Genomic DNA, 18821 nt, shown 5'->3' with positions numbered 1-18821 from the left:
AGGGAGTGATTTGCTGTTTTGTTTGTATCCCAGTGTGTGTGTGTGTGTGTGTGTGTGTGTGTGTGTGTGTGTGTAAGGAAGAAGACAGCAACAGAGGGCTGATGGTAAAGATAGTGAGGGGGGAAAGAGAGAATGTGTACCTGCAGTATTCTCCTGAGTGGGTTTTCATCTTCAGGCTTCAAAATAACTTCTTCACTTTCTAAGCCGTACTCACCATCTTGACCTGAAAACACGTACGCACATAACTGCACCATGAAAGATCATCTCAGTACACGTGTGAAGCTGATTGCAATGCTGCATTGCAGATTGCAACATAGTCATCAGAGTTCAGCCAATTTCACACATTCCAGACACACGTACATAAGCACAAAGAGATCCTGCATACACCTCGGTGCTCGGGCTCTTATCTATTTCCAGTTGTTTTGCGTCATCAGAGTGACTCATCAGCAGTTTGTTTGTTTCACAGTTACAATAGTACTGCTCAGTGTTTACAAATACTGTTCAGCTTGTTCCAGAAACACAGCCTTTGCTATAATACAAAAAAAATGTTTTAATCATATATATATATATATTTTTTTGGTCTTTAAGGCCTAAATATATCTAAACATCTGAACCACCACTGAGGTTTATGGTTGACACACAAGCCGCACTTCAAAACCTGCTTGTGTTACAATGTGGCAGAGATGTCTCCGGCGTTAAGAATGAAACGCTTTTGTCAGGGCAATCTATCCGACCATCAGCGTCAAAATGACCATGGCAGGTTTGATTGAATCAGGCCTTGTGTCACACCACATTTGTTACTTACTTGACGTGACTCTCGTTGCTTGTTTGGGGTTCTCTTTGCTGTGGAAAAGACAGAAGACATAGAAAGGTCTTATTGTAGCAGAGGAATGATTTCAGTGTTCAGTGGTTTCCCTTGAACAGGAAACTTCAACGTCTACTGACCCATTTGTTGGCTGGTCTATATAAAAACTGATTATATTAAAGAAATTACTTCATTACCTTCTAAAATGAGGGTTGTATATTTAGTCATAAATTATTATAGCCTCTTTCATACATATTTTTAAAACTTTATTTAATTATTACTAAACTAGTGTAGAAAAGAGTATGTACAAAATATACATTTGATTGCCACTTTATTAGGTACACCGAAGTAAAGTATTAGTAATGTTCTGCTGAAAACGGTTTAGATTGTGTTCTACCTTATGGCCATTTTGGAGGCTGCAGTTTGTGATGGTGTCAGCTGTTGTACAGAGAGGTGTTTCTGTTATTTAGCCCACTCTCAATTATATAAATACCATGGACACCTGTTAGCATAATGCAATTCAGCTCAACACACTAATTGCAGCTAATCACCTAATTGCATGATTATAAAGCTGTGTTCATACCTCTCAACAAAAACGGAACAGTAAAACTTTCATAGAGGAGAACCTCATTACGGGGCTGTTTTAGTTTTAGCTTGGTGTACATAATAAACTGGCAACTGTTCAACTGGTCTTTGCTGTGGGACTGGCCTACATAATGTCGGAGGGACAGGGGACGAGCCATTTCCTTTTCCTTCACGTGTTTGCCCTGACTGTCTTGCTCTCAGTCCAACTACACCGTACATAGCCTTGGACTTCTTAAAGCTAATCCTGATCCTTTTAACTGTCTAATCAAAGACGTAATACGCTGGCAATGGGCTTACTGAGCGGCACCAACATGGCCAGTTTTGCTAGTCCACCCAGTGCTCTAACTGTGTGGTCTGTCCTGGCCTGTTCTTATTGATCATCTGGGCCGTCTCACTAATCTCCACACAATAGCCAGTTATAAAGGGCTTTTAAAAGATAAACCCTGATATCTGTGGGAGTGGGCACGGCATCCAACATCTGTCTTTTGTTTCACATCACCGTGATCATTTCTCAGCTTTGGTAACAGGCATCTCATATCATTTTATGAATTGCAGCACAACAGAAACTGTGTCTGTAAGAAACTTCACTGATATTATCATTTTTATCTTTAATTCAGCAGTAACGCTGCAGTCTCAAAGGGAATGCCTTTTTAGACGATACACAAAATACCCTGAAGTTGACCTGAATATTTATACTAAATTTAAAGACACAAAAACCAGTCAATAGCTGTGACTACTTTGTTTCTCTCAGTAGACACAGCTGGAGCTGCCCCATATACTGTAGTTAAGTGATTTATCGAGAGCGTCCCAGACATAATTTGTAATGAAAATAGTTAGTGATGAATGATTCAGTTATTTACCAAAAAAACCTATTTGGGCCATGTTGCATCTTACAGCTGCAAGGCATTTGTGGAACAAAGACATCGACCTAGAAACTTAAAGTAAATAATCTCAATTAATAATAATATTAACTAATAGTACTAATAATTCATGAATCAGGGTTATGAGGTGTTTGTAAATACTGTAGTTTTATACTTCTTTCCTTGTGTCTTATATATTTGTTTTTGCTTGTCATGCTCAAAATTTCAAATGGTCAGTCTGGATTTTTTCCAGGAAACGATGGAGCTTTTAATGTCACTGTGACATTTTCACTACACCAAAGGCTGAATTCATCCATTCTCCATTAACAGTAACTATTTTGTTGTTGTTTTTTCCAGGTTAAAGAAAAATAATGCATCCTGCTAGTGCTTTCTGACATTGCTGAATGTTTTTTTTATTGGTTGAAGGTGGGCAATGCACACGATGAGCAAATGTGGGCAGCAGCTAACAGATGACAAGGAATTAACAGGTCCCATGTTTCATAGCAGTGGAAGTTAGAGTCTTATGGTAGATTGCCAGACATATCAATGCCGACTGCCTGAAGCAGTGATCTACCCGTCTGGTGCAGTTTGCACCTGGGCAATATTGTGTAGTTTAGTGCCAGATGGATAAGGATTAGTGGCAGGCACAGACCAGGTCTACTGGAGTCCAAGAATGGAGAGACGTAGTCCCTGAACAAGATGAAGAGATTAAGGCCTGATGTCAGAGCCCATGGCACTCTTGACAGTTCAAGAGCTAATTAATAAAACTGAACTGACCTCTGAAATTGTGACCTAACGTACACATATCCACTAGATTTGGATTTTGACCATCACAAAGTAATTGAATTAAGTTCAGCTCATGAGATACAACAGAATACAAACATGTACTTTCCTTGTTTGTTATTTGTTGGAGCAATATTCATTAGACTGAATACACTGGACTTGTTGTATTTCACTGTCAGTGAATGAAGCTTCAGTCTGTACAATGTTGGTGAGTGAGCAGCAGGAAAGTACAATCCTGCCATTCCCTGTTTTCCAGCTTCATTATGTGTGTGTCCATTTCAGTGTCTCTGGGATGTGTGTTTGTTTGTGTGTCAACAACATGCTGGTGTATGAGCCCACATCCTTATGAACTCGCTTGTATGTATGTGCGATTGTACTATCCCATGAGTAACAACAGGAGAGTTTAGACATGTATATAGTAAATACAAATATTTACCTTTCCATGTAAAACTTTACAGGAAAGAACAAACATACATTCAAATATCTACAACTCGTATCAAATTGTATGTTTGAATTCGTGTAAACACCACACAGCTACAGCCCATGAGTAACAAGTGTTTGTGCCATTGTGAACATGCTGCATACTCACCCCCTCCACCCTCACCCAAGCCTATCCTTTCAATCTGCACTCCTTCCTCTGCTCCTACCTCGGCCTCAGCTGGCTGAAAGGGGCCAGAGGAGTCAGTGCGAGTGTGTGAGTGCTAACTAAAGCCCGACCGTTTGTTCCTGTGCCAGTTTCGCGAGGTCAGCAACCTAGGACTGCTGCGGCCCCATCATTGGCTCAGCCTGTCGCACGGTGCCTGTGTGCTGAACAGGCCCTTTATATAATCAAAACCAGAGCCACTCCTTGGCTCACCTCACTCCCACTGCATACATCCTACAAAACATGCACATATCAGTGTGCAAACACACTGTATGTCCAAATTACCTGTTCTGCCAAAAATGACCTTACTAAGACGTCTAGTCTGTTATGCACAGACATATTTTAGAATAGACTTTTAAGTAATACGAATCACTTATTGATGCTATTTCAACAAGCATTTTTACAGACTAATTTTACTCATCGTGCTATTCGAGCCCATAGATGAATTATCGTCTCTCGTCTGTGCCTCTGCTGTGTGCTGCAGAGCAGAGAGAAGGTGTGGTAGTGACTCCCCAAACTTGTAAACACATCCTGCCTCCCTCTGTTACCATAGAGGGCCACTCACATTCTCAGTAAACTGGGATCAGTCCGTCTGAGCCTCAGCATCGCACTAAAGGAGTGCACTGTTGGGGAGTAACAGCTGTTAGCAGTGTTGAACACAGCAGTTAATTGCTATGTGTAACTGTTAATTAAAAATATTAATTAATATTAATAAAAAAGATGAAAGGTAATATTTAGCAGATGAATGTGGTGTCTCGACCTAGAACCAATACTGTATGCCAGTTATGGATCAGACTATAGAATATATGTGTTCCTGTTCTCACATTTCCTTTGTGAAAATTCAAATGCAGCTACCATAGGATTTCCCACTATACAGGATGAACTGCTTTTACAAAGTAATGTTAGCATCAGAGACACTTACTTGGCAGGCCATGCAAAATATAATATAACTGCATTCGTTAAATAGTACTGTTCATTAAATAGTTTGTTTTGTGGATAACATTACACAGCAGGACAGCATGCCTTAATCCCACACTGTGCAGGTGCCGGCCTATTAATAGATTTATTAGTGCAGATTAACATTTAGGCGTTTACGAAGATGCTGCTCAGATTCCTGCTGCCATTTCAGTGTAGCTTTGATTGCAGCCTCAAATTTGACCTCGGGTCAAGTGCTGGAGTTGCCTAAATCTTCCCGTGTTTCTGCCTTCAGGTAGTGCAGGTGTGTACGGTCTAACATCACACCTGCAACTAGAGTACTTTCTCATGTGACACGCTCCTATTCTGTTTGCTTTCTGACACTTTCCGCTTGTAAAATAAGCCATGTACATATTTTTATGAACTTAAATAATATGTTGCTCACCCTTTTAACCCTTTAACTTACTTTGAAAGGGGATCACTCATCAGTTTTACCTTGGAGAGCCAATTGTTTTGCTGTGTCTCCGTCTGTGTTTGGGTCATTCAGTGTTTAACTGTTTTAAGATACATTTAAGCAAACGTCAACAACACAGTGATGTACTATCCTTGCAGACACAGTACACTAGAAGACGTAGCCATATCGTTATATGACACATGCATGCAAATATGTAATTGTACTGCACTTTGTGGTTTTTAAGCATCTTTCACTTGGTTCCTGTATTTTGCAGAATTTCATGATTAATTCACAACTTGAGAATGAGTTTACCTTTTTGTAAAGATGCAGGATTCTTGAGATTCTTGAGTAACTGCGCTAACCCTGTTTAGCCTTTGTAAACATTCTCTATTAGATACTCTGAAAGTTTAATTCAATTTGAATCTGCTGCCGTGGGTTGAAGATATTGGGTCATATCATAATCACTTGTGCAACAGACATTTATTGGGTCAGGCTAGTTTAACACTGGTTTCATTGTTAGCTGAGTGGCATTTCATTTTCATTGTCAGTTCATTGTAATTTAAACATGTGATTAGTTTTGATATGTTACTAACTTACTTATTTTCTGTTGGCAGGAGACATGTTTTCAATCAGTTTCATCAGGTTTTCATCTTTTAGAATAAACTATCAAAAGGTGAGTGTCTCATTATGTTGTTTAGGATTTTTGGTCCTTCACAATATTCATCTGTGCTATTTTTCTTGTAGCTTATGCTGCTCGTGGTGACATCCGTGACCAGCTTTGTATCTAATCATCCATTTTATTTTCGTCTGCTTCCTTCAGAGTCTAGCAATAAAAAACCAGCTTACAACAGCATCAACATTTTTTTTCTTCTGCAAACAAATAAACTACAGCTGCAAAATCCTCTCTAACAGTAGTTCATCTTTGCCTGTGCTGCTGGTACACTTGGACCACATGACTGAAGAGGTCATATCCAAATTACAACTTAGTCCTTTGACCCCCAATCTGATCATATTTGAATGATATTTTCAGCAGATGTGTATTATGATTTGAGTATTTTATAAATATTGCTACCACACAGATGAATAGTTATATAAAGATTTGCAAACATGGTGAATTTGTCAAATTGTTTATCCAGTTTGGAGGTGCAATTATTTCATTGTCTGCTGGGAAGACATATTTCTGAAATCGACCTCTGACATAATTCCCTATTTGGATGTTGATGAATGCGGTTCTTAAGGCAAAAACAAATATAAACATTAATGTTTCCTGTTTGACTACTATTTTTAATCATTTTTAAAGGCGATCAATCAAAGTCCAGTTCCATATTTGACCACAGAAAAACAGACTTTTTTCCTATCATGCTGCAATGACAGGTCTATCAGCAGTAGAGACCTCTAGCTCACTGTATACCTCTCCCTCTGCATTTCCAGCCAATGTTATGCACCCTAACAGGCCTCTGAAGTAAAAGCCATAACGACTGAGCTTATATAAGAGCATCTTGGACCGTGTCAGACCTGAGAGCGGAGCTGTGACTGGGGACCTGAACTGTTACGTTGCAGAGTTACGTGCAAAGTTTGAACCAGGGAATTGGTTAAAACCCCCTAGAGAAATTAATGTAGCTATTCTCTGATGAACTGACTGCAGTGAAAAGTTAAGCTAGGGAGCTGTCAGGGTTTCACCAACACTAGATTGAGCTGGAATGAGAGCAATCCCATGAGACTCTTTATACTGAATTCTAAATCCAAGTTATTTGTGCCCCAGATTTGCGTACGTGTGTACATACAAGAGAAATGAGAGCATGTCAGTAATAATCTTTCATTCTCCAAAGAGTCAAATGTTTCACCCTCACAATAACAAGAGGTTCAACTGTTTTAACAGTGATTAAAGAACGTTTTGTGTTAAACTGCAGCGTATTATGGCTTTAAAGCATTTGCGCTATAGAGGATTGTGCGAGCCATCATACATGGCACAGTTTCAAGAGCCTTACATGGCTTTGGCACAGTGTTCTAGGTCTTTGCCTTGATGTGTCTGTAAGCAGGGAGGAACTAGTGCTAGCAAAGGCTGTGGCCGCTGGCTCAGTCCCGTTCCTGTGACACTGTGGTGAGTGCCTGCAGGTTTGAGCCCTGAATATTTTATTCAGATTTGACCTGCAGGACTGCATGTGCACTATGCAGACATGGTCGGCTAGAATTCCCTTCTCCACGCCCCCGCCCCCCCAATGACTGCATCAGTAAACAGACCCCAACAGACCATTCCTGATGCATTCTTTGCTCTCCTCCCTGTCCTATCCTTGTTTACCTTCCCTCCGCTCTGCTGCCCCTCTTCCCTCCTCTTTCCTTTCCTCGCTCTCTACCTTCTCTGCAGGCCCACTGCCCCAGTCTTTTTTAGCTCCCTCCTGCCAGGCCAACACCGGTGTACGGAGACAACGGCCCCATCCGTGATCGATGAGCAGCGTCTGATGCAGTCCCCAACACGCAGACAAACAAAGCCTTGCAGCTGAGCTCTCTCTCTGACACACCAGTACTGCCTGCATTCAGCATTTGTGGGACAACCAAGGTGAGATGGGGATAAGGCAAGACAGGCCAGGGAAAGAAAGACCCTAAGAGAAGACATCAGGACCCCAGCATCCCTGTATGCATCTACCTCAACCCCCCCACCCCCTACCCTCTCATCCCCTACACCCCTCCTCTGTTCATAGCCAAAGAGAGGATGGACTTACCTTCTGTCCAGGATTTCAGGCACTTCATCATAGGTAAGTCCTGTCTGCAGCTCTTCCTCAGATAAGGAGAGCCCAGGCCGACTGAGAGCGGACAGCAAGGCGAGGGAGCAGAGGAGGAATGCGTGTGCAGCCATTGAGACAATGAGAAGAGACTGCCGCTGCTTGAGCTCCGCTTCATAATCTGCTCTCCTAGCCGTGCCCGACTCCCAGCTCCGCTGACTGGCAGACACGGTGGCCAATCCGCAGCAAGAAGAGCCGATCAGCGTGCGTCACAGCGCCCCTCGCCGCACCCCTCTGTCCTCCCCTCCCTCCCATCCTACTCCCGTTTCTGTCATCCACCCTCTGCCTTTCTCACTCCCCTCACCCTCCCACACCCACTCCTGTGCGCTCCGTCTTCCCTTCTTCTCTTTCATGTACACACAGCCACAGGCGAGCCCTGGGTATAGCGCATCTCGCCATACCTATGGTGGGCTACCTACAGGTGACACACACGTACGCATGAAGACACGCATACTCGCACATGCATCCACACACATGTTGGCACACGCGCCTGCGCACACAAACACACTGTGTCACAGGAGCAGGCTCACGGACACGCGCACGCACCTCTGTGGAAAATCACCTGGGAACGTCAAGGTCAGATTGTCTGGGAGGATTAGGCGGCTGTTGACATGACTTTAGGAGGCCACAGGAAAAAAAGAGCCACGACTGCATGACCCAGATCTCCAGCGCGCCGCCACAATAGCAGAATTAATTCACTTGATCTATGTGTTGTTGTGAGCATTGAGGTGGCCCGCGGCTCAGGAAATTGTCCACTGAGGCTGCAAATATGGATGACAGGAGCAGCTGAGCAGCCGTGGGATGAGGGTCCAACCCGGACGACCCTGACGACTGATCCCGTTTCCTCCTCATGCGTGAGACGCCACAGGATCTTGATACACCCTCTCATATCAGATGATGTGATGGTTTTCAGAGCAGAACATTAAGAGTGGTTATATAAGCAAATGTTGTGACCTAGTATCAGGGTGGATTTTCACATTGATGCATTATTCCCACTAAAAGAGTGAAATAATTCTGATTGCTCCTGTCCAATCAATCCCACTAAATGTTCTGCTGAATCAGCAATAACAATAATCAATAATAATAAAGAATTATCTTTGCTCTTTATTATTATTGTTATTAAGCTGGAAAACCTACAACAGACTTATATTGACATACCGATACTTAGTTTAGATTTCGTTGGCAGGATATACACTAATAACTAACATTATATCAAGAATATTAACATATACACTGAAACATTCATGTAACAAATTAGAGTTAAGAGTTTTCTGTTCAGGTGTCATATACATGCATATACTGAACATATAGGGGAGCTTTGCATTAATTAGTGATGGTCATGTCAACAGCCAGGAGACAGTTATCTCGGCTTGTGAAAGATTTAGCAGCATCTAGCAGTGAGATTGCAGGATGCAACCTTCTGAGCCTGCCCCAGCTGTCTTCATGTCAAAGGCAGGGCTGACCTCTGAACAGGCCACCAGTTCATATACGTATATTTAAAAGCTTTATTCTAAGATTAAGAAAACATGTCAGGTATTTCCTGACAAACGCTAATGACAACATATTTATGGGTAGTATATTCAATTTCTGCTAATAGATCGTTCTATATACTGTATTACACATCGAACCTTTAACAGAACCAATGTATGGAGACCTGTCAGGGACTGAACAGTAGGGCAAAGGACACAGCATTGAAATTTGAAAAAATATCAGCTTCTTATTTACCCAAAAGTAGAAAAAAGTACAAAGCACCATTATTAACAAATAAACTAGGCCTTAAATAAAGTCAACAAAAGATGAGGAAACCCAGAATACAGCAAACTGAAGTGTAGCACAACTGCACAATACCTGACAAATCTTATTATTGAATAGTTTTTATGGCAGACTAAGTTCCAGAAATACATACATATATATGTTTATTATCTTACCAGGAAATACTCTATTAACCACATCTATTAAGTATTTAATAGTAATTTTGTGTATTTTATTACAATTACTAATCATTATACTTCTACTACTGCAGGCTCTTCCCAGCAATTCAACCTACTCACACATGTAGACAATATGTGTCATAGGCATAATACACAGGTTGACTATAATACACAGCCTGTATAAACTATTGCCAATTTCTTTGGTGTGGAAAATTTTGCAGACTACGGTAAAGTTTTCTGGGTGTCATTCTCTATGCATGTGTCTCCGTATGACACGTTTGCATCTGCTAAGAGGGCTAAAGTATTGCTGGGAGTATTAAAGGTCAGCTGTGTCTCCTAGGCCATGCAGTAACAGGAGGTGACTAAAGGCTGCCTCAGCCCTCTGCGTCCGCCTGCCACGGTCACTTCAGCAGGCCAGTGTGTCAGTCTACTGGAGGGAAAGTGAAAGCTAGACAGTCACTGCTGCCATCAGAGCGTGACAGCATCACAGGACATCCTGCAAGTCTACATCCCTGTGTGACAACTTTAAAAGGCGATATTATGCTGCTTGGTCTGGTCTGACCAATAGCTTGTGGTAACTAATGTTAACCTGCAGTTTTAAGTAGTGAATTTTGTGAATAAACCGGATCATGCAGGAGTGAAAAATTAAACAATAGCCCTGCAGTATCAACAGTATACTACATTTGAGGGCTTGTAATAACACTTTGTTGAGAATATCAAGTGTGTTACTCGAGCTCAGCTTCCTTTGGGGCTGTAGTCCGTGTCGTGTGTAGCACTGGGATTGAGTGTAAGGTGCTTTTTTTTGTCCACCCATTTGTGTTTTGCCCTCTCTTGGTGAGTCATACAGCATTTTAGGTTATGAAACAAATCGATCACACAGGGCTGGGGGGGTTACTGTCTATTTATAGGTATGATCTCATATCCAACTTTTTAATCCTGCTCTTTATGCGTGCACAGAGTACCGAGGCCTGCAATACACTGGGGTGATGTAACGGGTTAGTGCAGTTTTAGACGTCTCTGCAGCATGTGTTGATGATGATACATTACTGCTAATCTAGTAGCAGGCATGAACATCTGATCTCTGTGATGTTTAAGCTGTAGCAGCATTAATCAAAATGCTAAAGCCTGTATTCATTAAGTGGCCTCAGGTGTTGTGGGAGTGTAAGTATGTCATGTTCAGTACTTAAGTGTATTTATAGTATGGTGCATACATTAGTGTGTGGCTCCACATCTACAGTGGAATGTGTTTGTTATGCTAATGGTGGAAAACATAGAAAAAGACATGTTTCTAATTAGCTTTTATTGGTATACATATATTCTGTCTGCCACAACAACCTATTGTAGTTCACTGCTTGTTACCTTGTTTGCTGATCTTGCCCCTACACAGGTACACACACATATACACACACACACACACACACACACACATATATGCAATCTTTCGTCTTTAAGACAAGATCAGGAAATAAGGCAACCCGAGATGGCATCAACAGGTGACGGAAATGTTATGATACTTACTTATAGTGATGTCATTTGTAATTACTAACACCTCATTTGTCATGAACACGGAAACATCTTTCTAGTCAGGTGGGTCGCATCAGTCACATTTACACTCAGATGTGTCAAATGAGTGTATTCAATGACAGAATGAACTCCAGATCAAGTTTTTAAATAAAAAATGTTATCATGAAGTCTCATATCTGGATACTGGCTTTGCATTCAACTATAGAGTTTCTATTTCCAACACTTATGAAAACATCCTTTATAAAAACTAGCCTATTTATGAAATATATATCAATCTCCAGGTAAACACAGATTTTGCTGATTAATCTGCTGAGATTAAATAACATCCTTAGCAGTCGCTGCTGCTTCATGTCATTTAGGCATTGTCTCAGGCAATAAGATAAATAAATGATATATCTATTGATGTGCGACTAAATAATTCTGGTAAATAAAGCTACAAAATTAGGTCGTCTTATTTTTCTATGAACTCTGTCAAAATAATGTTTGTACAACACTCTTGTCCATAAATAAACATAGATTCCTTCTGTATAACTATATCCATTCATAAAAGCTCCTGTAGCTTTTGATCCTATCAAGCAGTAAAATTCCTACAGTTGTTCTACACCTTTAAATTGGCAGGATCCGTCATGTGATGCTATGCAAACAAGAAACCCTCCACACAGATCAATGCAAAGACCTGATTGGCTAAAACCTGTGAATGGCTAACACTGATGATTAACATTCATGTCACAACACTGCAGTTTCATTCAGTCCTTGGTTTCTTTGGCTGGAGCTATGCCAAGCTGTGCCACTTGGGGGCGCTCACATCTATCCCAGCCACAGGCCCTCAGTCCTTCGGTAACATGAGCTTATGTCATGAGGCACAATGTAAACATAAGAAACATGAAGATGTGGTGTAAAGGGATCATAACCTGCTCTACAGTGGAAACACATCTGGACTGCAAAATCCCTTTAGAAGTCTGTGCATGGAGCTGCACCAGTGACGCAAGACATAAATCAATAAAGTCAATACATTCAAATTAGCATGAGCGACACACTACCTGTTAGTATGATAAAAACAATTCATCAGTAGAAACGTCATGTTACAGTGTGTCATTGTTCAAGTTATTTAGTTGTGTGTCTCACCATTTCCCTAGTCAAATAGCAGCAAGAAGATCTTTTCTTCACCCGAGTCCCTTTCCACAAACTAAGCACCTCACCTGACAGACTCTGTTTCCACACAAGCTAAACTATGATATACACTCAAAATAATACATTCCAAATGGCTGATATGAAAATAAATGAATGCCAGAAGGATGAAGTGTCTTATAGGTCACAGAAGTAGATGATCACTGATCTGTCAACATCTATATATGCATGTCCTGATTTGGCAGCCCTAATAATAAAATTATTACATTTTCTGTCTTAATACATTTGTTTATCTTCTTTGTCTTATTTCAAGACACAAAAGCTTTGTTCTAGAGAATGAAAAAAGACCAGACAAGTCGCACTGAGGCCTGACTAAACTAAATACTAAATGTACGCCTTTTTGAAACTACTGTACGTAAACTACTATTAAAAATCTGAAATATGTAGACATGTTTCTACAATATTCCCATTCCCTCCTGATGTATCTAAAAGAATAATGATAAAACCACAGATAATATCAGAAGCACAGGTCTATCCATGTATCTAGAGCATAGTCAAACTAAAGAAAAACTACCTCGCCAGGTTTATCTGGCAGGCATCAAGATAGTCATGATAATGTTTCCTCATTCTGTTATGCGGTTAGAGTTATCTTTCCATATGATTTGATTGTCTATGAACTAAATGTAAGAGAGGCACCAGACTCTATGGAATGAGAAGTAAAACAAATTAGTAAACAAATAAAGAAATCTCTCTATATAAATATAAACTCTAAAACTGTCTGGTAACGATGAAGTTGATCAGTGCTTAATCAATGCACGCAAATATAAAACGACAGTCTTGGAACAAATCATTTGTTCTGGTCTAGGATCAGCTTTAACCACAGGGCAGGGAAGTTAAAATGAACCCCAAGTCAGCTTCTAAAAGCAACTGCACCAGTCTATAAAACGCGCATAAAAGAGAGAAGGCACAGAAACACAAACCCACGGTGGAGTGGGGTGGACTGACAGCAGCAGTTTGTTTAGCAGCAGACTCGATGAAGCTGCAGATCTGCTGGCAGCAGACTCACAACTAGCAATGTCAGGAAAAGAGCAGAGGTTGATATATTTTCTGTCTCTTCTTCATGTCGTTTGTTCGGACCTCGATGTGGATATGACTTAGTTATGAGTGTGACCAGATTTGCGTCAGTCGCTAGAGCCAGAGTCACATTCAGTGAATGATAAACCAAGGAGAGGTGGCTCAGTTGTTTTCCTGAATGCACTCATGTAGATAAAAGTGGCTTCTTCATTTGATCCTTTGCATAACTATTCCTAACATGCACTGAGCACAAAAAGCTGGTGTACTAAGTCCCACGACAGAGCAGGTCTACGCTGCTTTCCTCTATGTCGTCCTTCAAATTAAAATGAAAGGGGAAGCCACTTTATGCTACAGATATTATGCAGTCCCTTTATTGTACACCTCATCCTATTTCATCACACCTGTCTTCTCCTGTGTTGTTTGACTTGCCGCCTTCGACTGCGCAGGTTCTGTCTTTTCACCGACCGACTTAGACAGGGTCCTGTTTGCCACCACAGGATCTTTGCTCTCTTGCCTCTTCTCCTGTTTGGTCGTGCCTCCGGTCTTGCTGGTGCTGCGAGGGTGGAGAGGGGTTGTTGTTTTCACAGAGATGTGGCCTTTCCCCTGGGGAAGATGGGGGTCTTCTCCAATGTTGACGGTGAGGTTGGTGTAGAGAGGCTCCAGCTCTTTGGAAAGGAGCTCATAGGTTAGAGAGTTGAGGCCATCAGAGCGCCAGTTGAGCCTGGTCCTTTTCAGAAGGTCAAACCTCAAGAGAAACATAAACTGTGTATGTGTGTGTTTCAGAGTCAGACGCAAGGTTAAAAATCAGTTTGACATTATGGGATGTTTAGTGGTTTGCTTTCTTGCCAAGACTTACAAGATTGATAACCACTCTGGTCTGTGCAATAAGTATAAAGCTGGTAGGGGTCTTCTCATGTAATTCTGTAGAGAGTCACTAAGGATCCGCCTAGACTGTCAAATGATTCCATTTACAACCTCATAAAAGTTATGAAAGTGTTCAAGGTTAGTCCTTTGTTATGTGCTTTAATTATGTGTCAGATATATTCACATGTGAATGTGACTTTGGGAGCTGGAGCCAATTTCCCAGAGCATTTTATCATCAAGAGAATCTTTCAAAAGCATCGCGGGCAAAGGGGAAAATGTACTTTTAAAAAACAAATTGGATGCAATGAGTTAAGAAAAAGGAAACAACCGTCCCTGTTAAACCTTAACATGCAAGGGGTTGAAGATCCACCAGAAAATCAGGTCAAGGTGAAAAAAATGACCCCACATAGTCTTTGTGTGACTGTGTGTGTCCAGCTGTACCTGCGTGGGTTTTGCTCATTGCCTCTGTCTCCTTTATGCTTGATCATCTTGTAATGACCAATGGCCACTGGGGGGCGCACAATCTTCATACCAGACAGACGGACTCTGCAAAGGCAGCACACAAAGAGGACTCAACATGAGCAGCACATTGTCAATCAAAAGAACAAAACTGGAAAACTAAAGTCTAATACTAGAACAGCAAACTCACTGCTTAATATTGATGCTATTTTCTGTTACTCAAAGCAACACTGCTTTATCTACACAGATCCTTTAAGGGACACATTTTAAAACAGGGAAATAGAGAAAACATGGGTGACATATAAGAATAACATACTTTCATGGCCTAGAGACGGTGGAAAATACTGTGGTTCCCTTTTTCCATCTCTGGTGCTTGTGTATCACCCCAGTCATCTAAGTCAATCAAAACATGTAACTAATGTTGTGAATATCCTGTATAATATCATTTTGAAGCTGCAAACATCATGCACAAATAGTAAAATATTATTAAAGGTAGGAAGGAAATATTGTCATTTTCCTTCACGGTAAAATATGTGCAAGTCCTTGTGCCTCTCAAAACACATTGGCAGACGCTAAAAGAGCCAGAGAGTGGAGAGTGGGGACCGCAGCATAGAAATAATATGAGCCTAAAAACTGCTTAAAGGGTTTTTAAGCACAAAGCCCAGCCCAGATCTGTGAGCTAGTCCACGCAAACATACTCACTGAGCCCACTCCAAGAGACACACAGCAAAGCCACGGCGATGGAAGGAGACATTAGGACGAAAGATGATGTTAGAACAATCAAATAAAAGTCAAAGAAAGGGAAAGATGTAAACATGAGAAAAACGATGAACGGGTAAAGCATAAGGTGGTGAAAAAGCACCAGAAGCAAAGAGGCTTAGACAGCCATGCATGCCGTTTCAGCGATGCCAAGCACCCATGCACCCACGTCTCATTGTGTCAACATGCACGGTTCAGTCTGTCATCATGCAGGGTGTGGCCGCCTGCCACTTTCATCCTCCCTCACCTGGCAGCAATGTCATCATCTTCACCGCCCCAGCCCCAGTACTGGTTGGGGAATCCGTTCATCTTCATGTACTGGTCTGGGGTCACTGCAGACACCCCACCAAAATACTGCGGGTACGGCAGCCTGGGAGGGTCACATCACCATCACACAAACTTGAAATGAATGTAGCAGCACAATGCTTTTAAGATAGAAATGTATCCATGCACACATTCTTCACTGTCCTCCTACCTGTATCTGAACTTATCCATGGCCACAGACAGGTGTGTGGGGAACTGCTTGTGGCAGGTGTAGGTGTTGTGGTCATTCTCAGGCAGCAGGTCAACATCGTGCAGGAAGATGCAGCTCCAGTCTTCATCTCTGAGGGCCTCTCGCACCCCCACATTAAGCAGCTTGGCTCGGTTAAATGTGCCATTCCCCCACTGGGACCGGTAACACAGGCACAGGGTGACACTTATCAACAGGTGTCACAACCAGGATTAAAGCAGTAAAAATTATTATACAGTAACACACAGGTACTTCACTGCCAATACCCTAGCAGTACTCGACATTACAACAATAATATGCTGATAATACACCAATAGTATAAAAGTATTATTTGGTAAGATATAATGTTAATACACCATTAAAATAGTGTTATACCAGTGTATTGTTACATCACCAACACGTGATTTAAATTTAAACACGTAACAAACCACCTATTAACCATAATCCCTGCACTATATAATTACATCAATATTACACTAAAAATATACAGACATTACATCAGCACAACAGCTTTAGCTCATGGCGAGAAACAGCACAAGCTATTGACAAACACTGAAAAACATAGATATCAGCAGTTTAAAGCAGCCCGCAAACAAAGCTGACCTGCTGTACTATATAGATGCTGTAATGGATCTGCTGTCTTTGCAGGAAGGGGTGGAGGTGATAGAGCAGAGCACGTAGATGAGTCTGCCGGTTCCGGTACGGTACCACTATTGCTGTGTGGTGGCGGGCTTCACAGTCTGGAGGCCGGTAGCGTCCACCTGGCAACACTAACGGGTTCCTCTGTCTGATCTCCTCCAGAGACAGAGGAGAGGAAAGATGGACAGACACGGGTCCGACTGGAGGATAGAAAAGGTAAAGGCGATATAAGTTATTCTGATTCTTGGCTTGTACTTGACCAACGGGACAGGAGAATGCTGGATAATTGCTCACACCACGTTTCACTGTTCTACATATAACAGCACACATTTAACTGACCCAGCAGTGGTGATGGGATCTGGCAGTCTCTCAGTGGTGGCCCTGTGGCAGGGAGTCCAGTGCCAGAGTTGCGAGGTGGAGGAGGTGGCACTCCTAGATGACTGAGGTTGGTGTAGACGTCGTGAGGTCGAGAGTAATCAAACTCTGGCTCCGTGGTGTGCACCAGGACAGACACCAGGCCTCTGAAACCCCCGAGGGAGAAATACAGCACAAAGGCGAACTGGAAGCCCACAAGCAAGGCAAGGGTGCACGGGGAGTCCAGAGAGCGCCCACAGCACGCCATAATTAAGGTTGTAGAGACACTGTGAATTTCCAGTGATGATGGAGGGAGGGAGGGTTGGGAGCAGAAATGGAGGGGAAAGCAAGTGTTAGCTGGAGGAAGTGGTGGGAAATGAGCAAGGAGGGGCAGAAGGAGAGAAGGGGAAGGAGGCAGCACCGAGGCTCAGACGTGCTGATGGTGGGTATGCATCTGTAAGAACGGGTAATAGTAGTGGTGAAGCTCAGCCAGCACTGCCATCACCTCCAGACCATAGGCGTCACTGGAAAAAAAACAGAAGAAGTTACTGCTAGTTCCTGTTGTTTTTCTTATAATTACTGCTTTACATCACTTTAGATGTAGAGAACCTGATTTTTAAGGATCCAGTTAAAACCTGTCCTGGGCCAGGAAAGGCTCACTCCGCCTCTCTCCTCCTCTTCCTCTTTTCATCATCAAACCTTCTGTAAGAAGAAAGACCAGAGTGAGTACCAGGCCTACTACGTTTCCCTACCAGCTGAACCAGGCTGAGGAATGACAAGCAGCTCCGCACAAATGTCATGTTTGCTTCTTTATTTAGAATGGCTTATTTTCAGCTGTGACATTTCCATGGAAGAGAGGCTGATGCCTGCAGATCAAATGAATCCAACAACAATCACAGGACCGGATTCATCAATGGAGGCGCTGCTGGATGTCCTCAGACAGAACATAACAATTCATGGTGATTAAAAAAACAGATCACTGTAGAGGAAAAGCAGCGCTGCTAGTTACCGGTACAGTTTTCCATCCAGCTCATTATCCTTATCATTATCTACCATCAGGCCTGCGCAGGAAATCTCAGTATTTACATGATGAAAAGGCGAAAATATTGCAACACTTGCTCGACAGGGCCGCCGGTACCAAGATTTATCCTGTCGAGCACAAAGGCCGTTTTTTTTAAATCTAGGCTCCATACAAGCTCTGCTGCACCAGCTGACTTACCAGCACATCTCTGCGACATTTCCAATCCAGGCCCCGGCTTCCTCTGAGACCCGACGGGCCGCTGCCACGGAGTGGACGCGACGGACCAAACGATACCGTGGTTTGTTGTCCGTTTCTCTGATTTCCGATGCTCGTCGCTCCTCCTCCCGCTCCTAATCTGTGCTCTGGGGCGAAATCACTCCGTATCTGCTTAGAGAGCGCTGCAGACGCTTTCACACGCAAGGGCATCGCAGCATTTCCGTCCAGTGTCAACACAATCTCAAGTGCGCTCTGCCTCATAGAAACGCGGCTGTGGATGGGCTGGGGCGCACCGCGGTGACGCGCTGGGCGGCATATTTAAAAATGAAGTGGATATTATCGTTTAGCCACCTATGATTTACTAACAGGCCTAGACGCCTTCAGAACGTGCTTAAAAAGTGCAACTTTCCAGTTTAAGACGCACAATATTAAGCAGAGTTTTAAAAAATACAGTTTCCTTTATCTTCCTAAATTTGTTTGTCTTCATTTTGTCAGTGTGAAAATAATGAAGCCTTT

General features: G+C 42.3%; 1 protein-coding gene across 1 annotated transcript; it reads right to left on the bottom strand.

Moving 5' to 3' along the window:
- Positions 1-11090: 11090 nt before the first annotated feature.
- b4galt3 (UDP-Gal:betaGlcNAc beta 1,4- galactosyltransferase, polypeptide 3) lies at positions 11091-18558 on the bottom strand. The gene is made up of 8 exons (XM_026333476.1): positions 18288-18558; positions 17678-17770; positions 17054-17592; positions 16679-16914; positions 16040-16230; positions 15812-15934; positions 14788-14892; positions 11091-14227 (listed from the first exon to the last, which is right to left on the bottom strand). The coding sequence occupies exons 3-8, from the start codon at positions 17334-17336 to the stop codon at positions 13870-13872; spliced, it is 1296 nt and encodes a 431-aa protein (XP_026189261.1). The 5' UTR covers positions 17337-17592; positions 17678-17770; positions 18288-18558; the 3' UTR covers positions 11091-13869.
- Positions 18559-18821: the final 263 nt, after the last annotated feature.

This window comes from Mastacembelus armatus, chromosome 7 (assembly GCF_900324485.2).
Source record: "Mastacembelus armatus chromosome 7, fMasArm1.2, whole genome shotgun sequence".
Classification (NCBI taxonomy): Eukaryota; Metazoa; Chordata; class Actinopteri; order Synbranchiformes; family Mastacembelidae; genus Mastacembelus; species Mastacembelus armatus.
This window is presented reverse-complemented; position numbering and strand designations above follow the sequence as displayed.

Excerpts from the sequence above, each read along its gene's own strand:
- b4galt3 (XM_026333476.1), bottom strand. The coding sequence starts at position 17,336 with ATGGCGTGCTGTGGGCGCTCTCTGGACTCCCCGTGCACCCTTGCCTTG. Across the intron at positions 16,231-16,678 it reads GCATCTATATAGTACAGCAG|TGGGGGAATGGCACATTTAA; the intron begins GTCAGCTTTGTT and ends TACCGGTCCCAG. Across the intron at positions 14,228-14,787 it reads AATGAGCAAAACCCACGCAG|GTTTGACCTTCTGAAAAGGA; the intron begins GTACAGCTGGAC and ends GTTTCTCTTGAG.